Here is a 15786-nt window from a genome sequence, read left to right as displayed (position 1 = left end):
AGATTTATAATCATTAAGTGATCAATAGATGAAAAGAAGATCGATCTATTGCATTAATTGGTCTATAGAAACTATCCACCATTTCAGTGATCTTTATTTGAAGGATAAGAAACACAGCAGTGATAGAACAAGTAATATCAACACATCAAACAGTCTGTGATAGAACAAGTGATACCAATACACAGTTCGTGATAACTCAGTGCTTGGCATATAGGAATAAATAATAGTTTGTGATTATTGTCAACCTACAGCACTTGGTGAACACAACAGTTCGTAATTATCATCAACCTGTAGGAAGTCGATAATATACTGCAATTCATCATTACTAAAGATCGTGGCTATATATATATATATATATTTTGTGACAAATTGAATTCATACCTTACATAGGTTGAATTAACATCAAACTGAGATCAAAGTTGAATAAAATTTAAAATTCCCTGTTCCTTCAAATCTGATCAAAATTCAACACCTACGTCTGGATAAAAACTATTTGCTTAATTTAAGATTCCTAGAGAATCTTGGAGCTTCTTTTTGTCGAAAGTAACCTTAAAATTTAAGATCTTGTCTTTGATATGAGGTTGTACTTTAATACTCCATTATATACAATCTTACCTAAGAAATTACAAGACTCTTTACACTTGTATCTTATTTATAAATAATACAATTCTTGCATCATAAGCGAGATTATAAAAGCTTTCTAAATGTTTCTTATGATCATCAAAATTATCACTAAATACTACGAGGTCATCAATATATACACAGAAAATCTTCAGTGCCTCTGAAAATTGAATTTATCCTTTCTTGGAAATATTCTGGAGCATATATGAATCCAAATGGCATAAACTCCATTCATAGCGTCCAAAAGAGCAACTGAATGCAGTTTTGTGCTGATCGTCATCGTTGATCCTTATCTGATAAAAGCCTGATTTACAATCAATCTGAGAGAAGATTTTACAATAAGCAATTTAGCAACCTTTTGTAATAAATAATTTTTATTAGGTATCAGATATGGAAAAAGTTTCTATTGTTGTATTTAGAGTTTTATAGTTTATAAATATTCTCTTTTACATCTCTTTTGTTCTGAATGTTTATTTACCAAGAATGCATAGCAGTGAAAGGGAGATCTGGAAGGCTTGATGAAGTTTCCTTTCTGAAGTTCTTCAATGGCATTCGACATATCTGTACAATCTTTAGCTGCTACCGATATTTCTTTGCTTATTTTCATATGTTTATCTGGTTGTAACTTTATTTCCTTTGTAGGTATATTTTTCTGCTAGAACTTCTGAAGATATTCAGTGCAAATATTGTCGATAAATTTGTCTTTTAGCTCCTTAAATGGTTATTCTGTTTGCATTATCATTGTAGCAGGATATTTCTCTGATGTATATACCAGTCTAGGAGTGATCACCTTTTTTTATCCATAATGCTTTTGTTGGTACAGCCATAAGGAGAGTGTCTATCAATGAGATTTCCTCCTAGCAGTATATCTGCTGGCATTTGATTCATAGCAAAGAAAACACAAGTAAATTGTTCGTGTTTATATTTATCGCATTTGAAAGTATTTCCTTGAGTACATTGATTCCTTTATAGCAACTCTTCTCAGTAAGTTTTTCCGAATCTGTATTACAGGAGTTTTACAAAAGGATAAAGAAGCACTAGCATCTATCTGCACATCATAGTTTCTACCATTGATTTCTACTGAAGTAAACAGAAAAATAATTTCATTGAGAAAGGATACTAAATATTCTGGCTTTAGCTGAGATTTTGGGATTTGTAATGCAGATAATACCAGTCTTACCCTAGTAGGATCTGCTACTTCATCAATAAATCGTTTGCCTTTTTCATTCAGAATGATCATGATGAGAGCCCATTAGCGTAATGACATTTGTTGTTTTCAATATTCTAAGTTACGTAAGAAGGTTATGCACAGTGTCCAGTTCATCTTAGGTTTGAGACATCATGCAAACATAAAGTATCTTGCATGGGTAACTTAAAAATCATTGCCTTTGGATTGTGAAGAGTCATTTGTAAATTCGTAGTATTTGCTAATAGTAAAGGATTTGTTATGAGAACTTTATTGAATGTCCATTGTGTTTGCTTATGCTTTTCATATTTCTAGACATAGGTTTTTCTCAGGAAAGTTTGTATTATAACTCAATATTTTTATTCAATGTCTATTGCATAGTTGAACTACTCCCCAAAAACAAAAACTCGCCAAAGCCCGAAAAAAAAACTCGGCAAAAACTCGGCAACTTAAAAATTTGCTTAAATTTAATTAGAAATGTATTTTTGTTTGCAAAATTCAGTGTGGAGATGCATCCAATGAGTCAATAAATGAGTACACAAAAGAAACAAGCTAAGTCTAGATATATTAGATTGTTTTAAATGCAAATTGGATACAAAATGGCATCCTCTTGTGGAATGCTAATGGCTGATAGACTGAAACAAAATGAAATAGCAAATTGTTTTTGTAAAACTAAAAGCAAATACTATATCAAAACATTTTACCTCTTCCTCTTCCCAGCTCTAGTGAAAACTAGGTGAGAGATAGAACTGGAGGGTCTAGTCCTACCTCGCCAAAATGAGGTTGAGGGTAGCACCCCTCGCGGGGGTCTGAGGGTGAGAGAGAGGGGTAGAGAGATAGGTCTAGATCTTGGGGGAGAGAGGAGAGAGTGGTAGAGAGAGGGAATAGAGGAAGAGGTCTTGAATTTGGGGCAGGTAAAGTGAGTGAGATAGAGAGAGCTAGAGAATGCTGATAGGAGCCTACTGATTACTGAAATTTGACTAAGTCTGAAAATATAGATCTTCTAAAACCTAGAATTTGCATTATAACTCCTAGAGATCTAAAACCACTCTCAAACATCCTACCAACATATACATGAAATATAATTTGAAGTATAAGATGACTTATACTTAAATGTTATATTTCATGTATATGTTCTGACGAAGAGAATGAGACTGACTTGGAAAAAAAAAAGATAATTTTTTGACATGTTTGGGCCTCTTTTTTTAATGCAGCCGAGTTTTTTGCCGAAAACTCCGCGCGTTTTTCCCAAAACTCAGCAAGTTTCTAAAAAATAAATTGAATGAATGATTCAATAATCGGATGATTACATTGAACGATATACACACGTATATATAGAGGTTACAAGACGATGTTTTATAATTAGAACATAACGTTAAAATAAAAGATTAAAGAGCTAAAAGCTAAATTAAGCTTAAAAGCTAATTAACTAAAAAGAAAAAGCTAAATGCTAAATAAAGCTTAAAAGCTAATTAACTAAAAAGCTAAATGACCATTAAACAAGGAACTAAATATAGGTGACTAAAATATAATTAAATATTCTAATACCCTCCCTTAATGGTCATGCTATCTATCACACCAAGCTGCCCTCTAAATTTGAGAAACTTTGTCGGGCTCAAGGACTTGGTGAGGATATCTGCAGTCTGATCTTCTATAGGAATGTATTGCAATATCACTGATCCATCTTCAACATACTGGCAGATGAAATGACAATGAAGCTCCACATGCTTTGTCCGCTCATGGAAGACTAGATTTTTGGCTAATTTTAGAACCCCTTGATTATCACAAAACAAGGGAGTAGGTCCTGGTTGAGACATTTGCATGTCTGCAAGCATCCTACATAGCCAAATTGCCTCACATGCTGCCTTAACAGTTCCCCGATACTCTGCTTCGGTCGAGGAAAGAGCTATTGCCTGTTGCTTCTTGCTGGTCCATGTGACTGCACCTGTACCCAAGCTAAAAACATACCCAAAAGTTGACTTGTTGAAATGTGGCGACTGATCAACAAAGTACTGTACACTCAGCACGTATTTTTGTTGTTTTTGTTGATGAAAACCGACATTGTAATAAAACCCTAAAAAGGCCGACTTTGTTTGTTGCCCTAAAAATGCATGTTATAAGCGGCTGGGATGCTTAAGGCATTGTAATGTTGATGTACTATTTTTGCTGGATAATAAGAAAGATTGGACGGCTGTGTATGGTGGACGTAACCCATTTTTGGGTGAACCACGTTAAATCTTTGTGTTATCTGTGTCCTATTTTATTTCTTTATCTTTTGTATTTAAATCTACATATAATTGTTAGTTCATTTTTGCTTCAGATCTGCTTGAAACCCTAACAATTGGTATCAGAGTGAGGTTTTTCTGTAAATTGGCAGGACTTTTTGATTTGAGTGGGAGCAATGGAGGATTCCAAATTCAAGGTCGAAAAGTTTAACGGCCAGAATTATCAGTTATGGAAAATGTAGATGGAGGATTACCTGTATCAAAAGGATTTGTGGCGGCCATTAGAAGGAAAGGCAAAGAAAGCGACCACAATGTTAGATGAAGAATGGGACATTTTAGATAGAAAGGCATTGAGATCCATTCGATTGTGCCTTGCACCGTCTGTAGCTTTCAATATAACAGAAGTAAAAACGGTTGTAGATTTGATGGCGACATTGGCTAAGCTGTATGAGAAACCCTCGACTTCGAATAAGGTATTTCTTATGAAGCGTTTGTTTAATTTGAAAATGAGTGAGGGAGGATTTGTAGCAGAGCACTTAAATGAATTTAACACAATTACCAGTCAATTGTCTTCGGTAAAAATTACCTTTGCAAAAGAGGTTAGGGCTCTCTTGATTTTATGTTCTTTGCCAGAAAGTTGGAATAGCTTGGTTATGGCTGTAAGTAACTCTGTCTCTGGTAAAAATACTTTGGTATTTGATGATATTGTTGGTGTTATCCTAAGCGAGGAAATGCGAAGGAAAAGCACAGGTGAGACTCCAACATCATCGGGTAGTGTTTTTAATGTGGAGAACAGGGGAAGATCAAAGGAAAGAGGAAAAGGCCCTTGGAATGAGAAGTCACGAGGGAAGTCAAAGAAATGACGCTCTCAATCTAGAGGAAAGAAAGATTGTTGGTACTGCGAAAAGCCTGGTCATCTAAAGAAAGACTGTTGGTCTCGGAAAAACAAAGAAGACAAAAATGAAAATGACAGTAAGGAAGCTAATATTGCAAGTAATACTTTACAAGATGCTTTAATCTTATGTTTGGATAATGTTAATGATTCCTGGGTAATAGATTCTGGGGCTTCATCTCATGCTACACCCCATAGAAAATATTTTCTAGATTATGTTCAAGGTGATTTTGGACAGGTATATTTGGGTGATGATGAGCCCTGTCAAATTGTTGGAAAAGGAAAGATAAAGATCAAGTTGCAGAATGGTAATGACTGGTTTCTGCAGGAGGTAAGACATGTTCCTAACTTAAGAAGAAATTTAATTTCTGCAGGGCAACTAGGTAGTGAAGGTTGCATAGTTACCTTCTCAGACAGTATCTGGAAGGTCAGTAAAGAATCATTAGTAGTAGCTAAAGGTGCGAAGATAGGCACATTATATTTGTGTACTGGTAACACTTACTCTACCTTAGCTGCTACAGATAAAGTTACTGTAGGGATAGCAACAATAGATGTTGCAAGAACAGATTCGATAATGTGGCACCATAGGCTTGGGCACATGAGTGAGAAAGGAATGAAAATCCTTCACTCCAAAAATCTATTGCCAGGACTAAAGAAGATTGATTTAGAGTTTTGTGAAAACTGTGTTTATGGCAAACAAAAAAGAGTCAGATTTCTCAAAGTTGGGAAAGGGAAGAAGAGTGAGAAGTTAGAGCTTGTGCATTCAGATGTATGGGGACCGACTCAGGTATCATCTCTTGGTGGCTCTTGTTATTATGTTATTTTTATTGATGACTCAACCAGAAAAACATGGGTATATTTCCTAAAGCAAAAATCAGATGTTTTTGAAACTTCTAAGAAATGGAAAGCTTTGGTTGAGAATGAGACAGAAAAAAGGTTGAAGTGTCTCAGATCGGATAATGGAGGTGAGTATTGCAGCAAGGCATTTGAAGATTACTGCTCCTTAAATGGGATTAGAAAGCAGAAGACAGTTCCAGGAACTCCACAGGAAAATGGTGTGTCAGAGAGAATGAATAGGACTATCATGGAACGCGCGAGGAGTATGAGATTGCATGCTGGATTGCCCTTACATTTTTGGGCAGATGTTGTATATACTGTTGTCTATTTGATAAATAGAGGACCTTCAACCCCTTTGGATGGTGGTATTCTAGAGGAGGCATGGACTGGTAAAAAGGTAAATTATTCTTTTCTAAAAACCTTTGGTTGTGAAGCTTTTACCCATGTTGATAAAGAAAACAGAACCAAGCTTGATGTTAAATCTCAGAAATGTACCTTCATTGGATATGGGATAGATGAATATGGCTATCGGTTATGGGATTTTGAAAATAAGAAAATAACTAGAAGTAGAGATGTTATATTCAATGAGAAGGTTATGTATAAAGAACAGATGCAGGAAAAGAAGCATGAACGGGACAAGCAAGAATATGTGGTGTTGGATGAGATTCCTGAAAATGAAATGCCACAGGTACCTGATGCTCAGCAACAACAGAATGTCCCACAAACTCCTGCAAGTGTTAGACGTTCTACGAGGTCAAGTAGACCCCCTGAAAGATTTTCTCCTTTGTATTCTATATTATTAACTGATTCTGGTGAACTAGAAGAATATGAAGAAGCAATGCAGGTGGATGCCAAACAACAGTGGGAGCTAGGCATGAAAGAGGAGATGGACTCCTTGATGAAAAATAAGACTTGGGACTTAGTCCCTTTACCTGCAGAAAAAAGAGCCTTGCCTAACAAATGGGTTTATCGGCTGAAGGAGGAGGAAGGAGGTCAGAAAAGATATAAGGCCAGACTTGTGGTAAAAGGTTTTGCACAGAAAAAGGGTATAGATTATGATGAAATATTTTCTCCAGTTGTAAAAATGACTTCAATTAGAACTGTACTTAGTCTTGTGGCTGCAGATGATTTACATCTTGAACAATTAGATGTGAAAACAGCTTTTCTCCATGGAGATTTGGAGGAGGAAATTTACATGTTGCAACCACAGGGATATGAGGTCAAAGGTAAGGAGAACTTGGTGTGCAGGTTGAAGAAAAGTCTATATGGCCTAAAGCAAGCACCCCGACAATGGTATTTAAAATTTGATAGTTTCATGGCTTAACACGGTTATCATAGATGTTATTCTGATTATTGTGTATATTTTAAGAGATTTGATAATGGCAGTTATATTATCCTGTTGCTTTATGTTGATGACATGCTTGTTGTTGGGTCTAACATGTAACATATAAATGATCTTAAACAGAAATTAGCCAGGTCATTTGCTATGAAGGATTTGGGTGCAGCTAAGCAAATTCTCGGTATGAGGATTACACTGGACAGGAAAAATAGAACCTTGAATTTGTCTCAAAGTGAGTATATAAAGAAGGTGTTGAAAATATTTAACATGCAGAATGCAAAAGCAGTTAGTACACCTTTGGCTAGTCATTTCAAATTGACTAAGGAGATGTGCCCAAAGGCACAAGAAGAGGTTAATAAAATGTCTAACATCCCGTATTCATCAGCTATTGGTAGTCTGATGTATGCAATGGTATGCACAAGGCCAGATATTGCACATGCAGTGAGAGTTGTGAGCAGGTTTATGAGTAATCCGGGTATGGAACATTGGAATGTTGTGAAATGGATCCTTCGGTATTTGAAAGGAACTACTACGAAGGCATTATGTTTCAAAGGATCTAATGCTGCTCTGAGTGGATTTGTTGACTCTAATCTGGCGGGTGATATTGATTCACGGAGGAGTACTACAAGGTATGTTTTTACTATAGGGGGAACTGCAGTCAGTTGGATTTCTAGGCTGCAAAAGGTTGTTGCACTTTCAACCACTGAAGCTAAGTATGTTGCTGCTACAGAAGCCAGCAAGGAGATGATTTGGTTACAATGTTTTCTGGAGGAATTGGGTCAAACACAGAAGGATCACCCATTGTATACTGATAGCCAGAGTGCCATTCATCTTGCGAAGAACTCTGCTTTTCATTCAAGGACAAAGCACATTCAGCTCAGGTACCACTTCATCCGGACTGTTTTGGAGGAGGGTCAGTTATGGCTTGAGAAGATTCACACAAGTGAGAATCCTGCAGATATGTTCACGAAGGCAGTTCCACAGGAGAAGTTGATTTCTTCATCAGTTTCTGTTGGTCTTCTTGATTGATAATTGTGGAATGTATACCAGTCGAGTCATAGTGTTTTTTTCAGCGGATGTTGCATGTACAGTGGTGTCATGTAGTTTCAGTCTCCAAGTGGGAGATTGTTGAAATGTGGCGACTAATCAACAAAGTACTGTACACTCAGCACGTATCCTTGCCGGGGTTTGGGGCGGCAACCCCCAAAGCGGGCGAAGCTTGCTACGGGGGTTAGGGGGTGGTAGCCCCCAAGAAAAAAAAATTTGCCGTTTTTGTTGATGAAAACCGACATTGTAATAAAACCCTAAAAAGGCCAACTTTGTTTGTTACCCTAAAAATGCATGTTATAAGCGGTTGGGATGCTTAAGGCATTGTAATGTTGATGTACTATTTTTGCTGGATAATAAGAAAGATTGGACGGCTGTGTATGGTGGACGTAACCCATTTTTGGGTGAACCACGTTAAATCTCTGTGTTATCTGTGTCCTATTTTATTTCTTTATCTTTTGTATTTAAATCTGCATATAATTGTTAGTTCATTTTTGCTTCGGATCTGCTTGAAACCCTAACATTTCTGTCATCAACACAACCTACCCAATCTGAGTCTGTAAAACCAACCAGCCTAGGATCTTTGCTTCTGCTGTACAGAATGCCAAAATCAGGAGTGCCCTTCACATATCTAAGAACACGCTTCGCTGCAACCCAATGTTCAACTTTTGGGGCTGACATGAAGCGAGAAATATAGCTCACAGCATAACTAATGTCAGGTCTAGTGGCGGTGAAATAGATGAGGCTGTCCACTAGTTGCCTGAATGAAGACTCATCCACTACAGGTGAATCTGATTTGGCTGATAATTTGAGCCCTATCTCCATAGGTGTAGATGCAACTTTACAATCTTGCATTCGAAACTTATCTAGTAGGCTCTTGGCATACTTTGACTAAGAAATGAATATGTGGCTATCAGTCTGCCAAACCTCTACACCGAGACAATAATGGAGAAGTCCCAAATCTGTCATATCAAAATGCTGACACAAATTCTGTTTGACCTGCATGATCAGATGTGCTGCATTGCCAGTAATGATGAGATCATCAACATAGACTACTAGAAATAGAATATCATCACTAGTATGTTTGACATACAAATTGGGATCTGAAGGACTCCTCTGAAAGCCTTGATCAATCAAGTACTTATCAATTTTGATGTACCATGCACGAGGAGCCTGTTTGAGGCCATAGAGTGCTTTGACTAGTCTACATACCTGGTGTTCCTTATCGGCAACCTTGAAACCTGGAGGCTGCGTCATGTAGACTTCTTCCTGCAAATCACCATTGAGAAAGGCACTCTTGACGTCCATTTGATGGACTTTCCATCCAAATTGATCTGAGAGAGCGAGGACAAGCCTAATGGTACTCATCTTGGCTGTGGGAGCAAATGTCTCTTCATAGTCGATGCCCTCCTTCTGTGAAAACCCTTTTGCCACCAACCGAGCCTTGTACTTATCAAGACTTCCATCAGCTTTATACATGACTTTAAACACCCATTTGCAGCCAATGGGCTTCTTTCCTGGAGGAAGATCAGACAATACCCAAGTGTTGTTTTTCAGAAGACTATGTTGCTCCGCTGCCATAGCCTTTTCCCATTCAGGTACACCTTTAGCCTCTGTATATGTTTGAGGCTCATAAATACTGTGAATGTTGGCCATAAGAGCAAAATTAACTGTGTGTTGTTGGCTCTTACCTCTAACGGATCTACCCTCAATGAGCTCATCATCATGAAGACCACCAATGGTCTTGGCCCACCACTTAGGCCGGAGAGTAGAAGTACCAACATCTGCTGCAGGATGAAGAGTGCCTGGAATATCTGGAGCAAGCTCCTCTCGATGTGGATCGAGAAGATCTTGAGGAAAGTCAGGGGGTGCAATGTCATGCCTGGGAGACCCCACAACTTCAGAGTCAACTAAATCCCTCCCATCAAGTGGAGCTAAGGGAAGACGAACACCCATACTTACAGCCTTTGGAGGGTGATCTTCAGTGCTCAAATCAGGAGAGGAAGGCTGAAAAGACCCTCTTTCTTCATCAAATACTACATCTCGACTGAATATGAGGTGATTAGTGTCTATATCAACCAACTGATATGCCTTGTGGTTGTCACTGTAGCCGATGAACATCTATTTCTGACTCTTTGGATCCAGTTTGGTGCGCGTGGCATTTGGAATCCAAACATAAGCTGTAGAGCCAAAAACTTTCAAATGACTGATTTTGGGCTTCCTCTGGAGTCATCTTCTTAACGGCCTTTGTGGGAGACCGGTTTAGAAGGTAGACTGCAGTGAAGACTGCTTCCACCCAAAAGTGTTTTGGAACATTTCTATGCTCCAACATAGACCGAGCCATCTCAGTGACTGTACGGTTCCTACGCTCAACAACACCGTTCTGCTGTGGGGTGTAAGGTGTGGTAAGTTGATGCTTAATGCCATGTGATGCACAAAAGTTGGTGAACTCCGTAGAACAAAATTCCCCTCCATTGTCGGACCGAAGAGAGACTATCTGACAGCTAGACTCTTTTTCCACTAAGGCCTTAAACGTTTGAAACATGGTGAACACCTCTAATTTCTACTTAAGAAAATAAACCCACATGCGTCTGCTGAAATCATCAACAAATAGTAGAAAATACCTGCATCCAGTGACTGATGGAGTGTTCATGGGACCATAGATGTCTGCATGAACAAGTTGCAAGACCTTGGATGCTCTCCAAGCGTCTCCATCTGAAAACGGAGTCCTATGCTGCTTTCCAGCTTGACACGCTCCGCAAACTCCAGGATTCTGAGTTTGAATCTCAGGTAATCCTACGACTAGATCCTCTCGAACCAACTGAAAGAGATAGTGGACATTGAGATGCCCATATCGCTAATGCCAAAGAGTGTTGATGGAAGTACTCCTAGCTACCATGGCGAGCTCCTAAGAACCAGTAGAATCAACAAGTCTATAAAGACCATGATCCTCAATACCAACTGCAACTATAGTGCGAGTCTCCCTGTCAACAATGTTGCACTTGTGCAACCCGAAGACGACATCCAGCTGTGGTGAATGCTGCATAATCTGACTGACTGACAATAGATTGAGCTTCATACCAGGTACAAAGTATACATTGAGGAATATTAAATCCCTCCCACCAGATGAAATCTGAACGTTGCCCTTACCGACAACAGTATACTCTTCACCTCCACCAAAGATCACTGAATCAATGAAAGGCATATACTCTGTAAACCAATCCCGACGATGTGTGAAATGTCAAGAGGCTCCAGAGTTAATGTACCAGGCTGATGATTGAACATCATCAGAGGAGGTTTGGGCCATGAACGCATAGAAGGCAGATTCTTTCTGATCAAGATGCGTGGCAGAATTGGCTTTCTGCTTGGACCCTCCCTGTTTGGATTGCTGGGATGCTATCAATTTCCAGCAATCTTTCACCAAATGGCCATATATATGACAATATGAACACTGTAAGCTCTTCTTTTTGGAAGACTGCTGAGGTTGACCTTGACCTTGCCCTTTCTGCTAGAAGGACGGAGCTTTACCCTTGTACTTATGCGAAGCTGAGGCTGTGAAAGCCTGTGAAAGCCTGTTCAGTGGATGAACTAGCGCTGCTTCCAAACTGCTGCTTCCATCGATCCTGTTGGAGCAGCTTGTTGCAAAGATCAGGAAACTTCAAATCAACACTAGTAGAGGAGATATTGAGCGTATCAATGAAATGCTCGTAGGATCTGGGAAGGCTTTTCAACGTGATCACTACCATATCCTCTTCCACCATAGTTCGGCCTATAGCTTCTAACTGATCACGGATGTCCTTGGTCTTCGTAAGATGTGCCTGGATAGATGACTTCTCATCCATCATGATAGAAAACAACATATTCTTCAAAAAGAAAGCTCGGCTCTTGTTGGAAGTTTCATGAAGATCCTTCAAAAGATCCCAAATCTCTTTTGCTATTTTACTTGAAGGCACCTGTGGGAGTTGATCATCTATGACAGAGACTTTGATAAGCATGACAGCCTCCCGATTCTTCACATCATGTTTGTCTTGATCATCACCTGCTGTTGTAGGACGAGATTCCTTGCCCAAAACAAGCTGATCAAGGCAACAATACTCAAAGATGGTAAGCATATGCTGTTCCCAATTGTTGTAGTTGCGGTCGTTGAACTTCTGACTGTGTTCCAACATGATGTTGGTTAATGATGCCATCACGGAAATCGAGGTTGATCGAGGTCAACTAAGTGAAAGCAAGAGACAGAAAAATCTGATTTTAAAAGAAAATCAAAATAGAAACAGCTGCTGAAAAAACTGAAACCCTATAGGAGAATTCTGGCACGAATTCCAAGGCACGAATTTTGAGGTTTGGAAGAAACCCAAAAATTAAAATTTTCTGCACACTTAAAACAACATAAATGGTGCCAAAAAAATAGCAAAAATCCCAACATCCACAAAAATAGCAGAAATTGTGAACTGTTTTTAAATTCCAAGGCAAATTTGCTAGCACAAAAATCGAAGCACGGAAAACGAAGCACCCAGAAAAATCTGAGACCAATCCCAAAAAGCTTTTGAAAAACCCACCAAGAATCTGAAAACAGAATGCAGATCCATCAGCTCAAAAATCGAGGCACAAAAAATGATGCACCAAGAAAAATATGACGACAACCCAGTTGAGGTCTCGAAAAAACCACCAAGAATCTGCAACCAGAATAAAATTTCGACTTGAACTGAAGGGTTAAAACCCTAGTCGAAAATTACAGAAACCCTGGGAAAATTTTCAATCTGCAAAAAAAAACTCCAGGTTGCAGGCCCGAAAATCTCCATAACCTTAAAAAAAAAATAACTGCTGCCCAGCACAAAGAAATTCGCCCACGAACAAGAAACCCTCGAAACCCACAAAAAACCTTCAAAAAAGCAAAATCGTTTTTGTATAAAAAATCAATAAAAAAAAATCTGGAAAATATTCCAAAAAGAAGGCCATGAATTTTTATTAAAAAATTCGCCAAATTAAGCTTAAAGGCTAATTAACTAAAAAGAAAAAGCTAAATGCTAAATAAAGCTTAAAAGCTAATTAAAGCTAATTAACTAAAAAGCTAATTGACCATTAAACAAGGAACTAAATATAGGTGACTAAAATATAATTAAATATTCTTATAGTATTCCATCTATGGTTTATTGTGTTTGCTTTCCCCTTGCTTATGCTTTTCATATTTCTATACATAGATTTTTCCTATCAAAGTTTGCATTTGTAACTCAATGTTTTCGATCAGAGATCTTGTCCTGGCTTGTTGCAAGCAAAACTGAAACAATGAGTTAGAGTCAACTATGGTTTCATTTCATTCTTGTAATCTGTTTGTGATTGGTACCAAGTCTTCTCACTAGTATATCTTTAACTCGTAACTTTTAAACATTGGCTGCATCGACATCAGGCTGTCTCAATTCTTTGTTGCATGCTTTTATTGGCCAAGGCTTAAAGGAGCCTAAGTTCATTTTTGGAAGAAACGGTCATCCTTTGTCAGTATCAACATCAAGTTTTCTTATTCATCTCTATTTCCTCAGATACACAAAACAGAGTGATATTTCACGTGGACGAACTTGGTTTTTCCATGGGGAACGCAAGATTATTTTGTATACAGAGCGTGCTCATTTCTATCATAGATATAAGGTGTGTTACATTTCAAAGCAACTGTTTGCACATTTTTTTTAATTATATGGTACTTGTTTATTGGAACTAGTGTGCTTATGATGCAGATCCGTGGCATACGGGATTTGATCTATTATTCGCTTCCAGAGAGGAATGACTTTTATGCTGAGGTGGTATTTTGCAGTTTCTGTGATTCATTTTCTTAATAAATTGCTATTTTTGTCTTTATCATCTTAGCAGCAAATAGTTTAAACCTAATTATCTTTTATACAAGTGTATATAGGAATATGCCTTTAGGCTTTAACTATAGCATAACTTGGTATTTTGAATTGCCATTTCAATTTATGTTCTCCAGATCTTAGTTTGTTTTTTCTGTACCATGGTTTTATTGCTTTTTGTTTTGCATCTGCTTTTCAGATAACCAATATGTTTGAAGGGGTCGATAATCCTACATGCACTGTTCTATTTTCACACTTCGATATTTTGCAAGTAAGAAATTGCGTACCCTATCCTGCCTGTGTTAGATTGCTATTTCTGTGATAGTTTGCAAGTAATGATGTTATGGTCCCAATTTGATTGCAGCTTGAGAGGATTGTTGGAACATCTTCTGCACAAAAAATGTTAAAGTCGAAGAAGCGAACATTCATATTCTGCTAGAGAGAAATCTTGATGCAGCTTAATCCAAGCAGTGGAGTCTTGGATAAGCTTATCAATAACCTTTTAAATCACTATTAACATTTTTTTCGGCAAAGAAGGCTTTATTACAATTGTTATGCAGATGAAAATTTTGCGTCTGCTCCCATTCTGCTTTGTAAGAACCAATTCAGAAGTGTAGGATATAGCCTCGCTTAAAATCAATTTTCTTATTTAATTTTAATATCTATTACAAGTCATAACTGCTCACATGATCTCCACAGTTACGTTGTTTATGTTGCTGTCCGACCATAATATGATTTTTGTATAATGTGTATGGCTGTGTAGTTAAGCGCACACTTTAGTGTCAAAAGGGGTTTTACAATCCCAAAAAACATATTTCATCTTGTGATTCCTGTAATGCTTTTTCGCTCATTCTTCTATTACTTTCAAACTCCACACAGTGGTTGTAACAGTCATTCTTCTATTACTTTCAAACTCCACACAGTGGTTGTAACAGTTCAAAAATTTGATCGGCATCTTCCTCAACACATTTTTTAGATAGTTGTGTACAATGTTATATATATATATATATATAATTCCCATAAATATGATTCACTGCAAGCATACAGGCAGTAGAGGCATTTTTTTAATTTATTTATTGAAAAAATACATATATTATTAAGTATGAATAGGTCCTAACAATTGCCCGATTTAATAGTGTCTAATGCACATTCTACATTTAATTTGACCATTAGACTGAAAAATAATGAACATGGAGTGCATGTGCAACTCTATCAAAATCAAAAGAGAATAAAAATAAGCACTAATCGTTACAACTATCACAATCTGGCCATAATGCAGAAGGTTGCGTACAACACAGGTAAATGATAATTTTTACACACGGCACAACAATGTCATAACCCATTTTTAATATTTTATTGGTTAGAATGATTAATTAATGTTGATAATACCATCACACCTTAAGCTACTAAATGTTTAATCTAACACAACTGCAACAACTACATCTATGACATTGTCCCTTCAAATGAACCAAAATATGTTAATTAAAACTTAGCAAACCTCCATGTAGGATTCAATAGACTTTCATACATTTATTTATGTTATTTATGATTCATTTTGTTTGTTCAATTTGTTTATATTTTTATGTATAATATTGATAATTATATACTTTTAATTTTACAAAATCAACAAAATATTTAAAATTATATCATTGTTACATATTTTACAATTTAAAATTAATACGATGGTTTAAATACTATATCAAATATTTAAAATATTTTTAGCCAAGTTAAGTTAACTTATGGTTAATAGCAATTCTACTTTCACTTTGTGGCAAGTGCTTTTAATTTTACAAAACCTA

General features: G+C 37.2%; 1 protein-coding gene across 10 annotated transcripts in view; it reads left to right on the top strand.

Moving 5' to 3' along the window:
- Positions 1-14759, top strand: part of LOC131057423 (protein NUCLEOLAR FACTOR 1-like) — a 362090-nt gene extending 347331 nt beyond the window's left edge. For 9 of the 10 annotated variants that reach the window (XM_059221122.1, XM_059221116.1, XM_059221119.1 and 6 more), the window contains 4 exons: positions 13685-13790; positions 13877-13939; positions 14187-14258; positions 14352-14759. In XM_059221122.1, coding sequence (XP_059077105.1) covers positions 13685-13790; positions 13877-13939; positions 14187-14258; positions 14352-14426 — 316 coding nt within the window. In that variant the 3' untranslated portion in view covers positions 14427-14759. Of the gene's footprint in view, positions 1-1444; positions 1485-13684; positions 13791-13876; positions 13940-14186; positions 14259-14351 lie in introns of those variants that run through there. The other variant, XM_059221123.1, reaches the window with a different exon arrangement.
- Positions 14760-15786: the final 1027 nt, after the last annotated feature.

This window comes from Cryptomeria japonica, chromosome 5, assembly GCF_030272615.1.
Source record: "Cryptomeria japonica chromosome 5, Sugi_1.0, whole genome shotgun sequence".
NCBI classification, from domain to species: Eukaryota; Viridiplantae; Streptophyta; class Pinopsida; order Cupressales; family Cupressaceae; genus Cryptomeria; species Cryptomeria japonica.
Note: the sequence above shows the minus strand (reverse complement) of the source record. Positions and strands in the feature narration are given on the sequence as shown.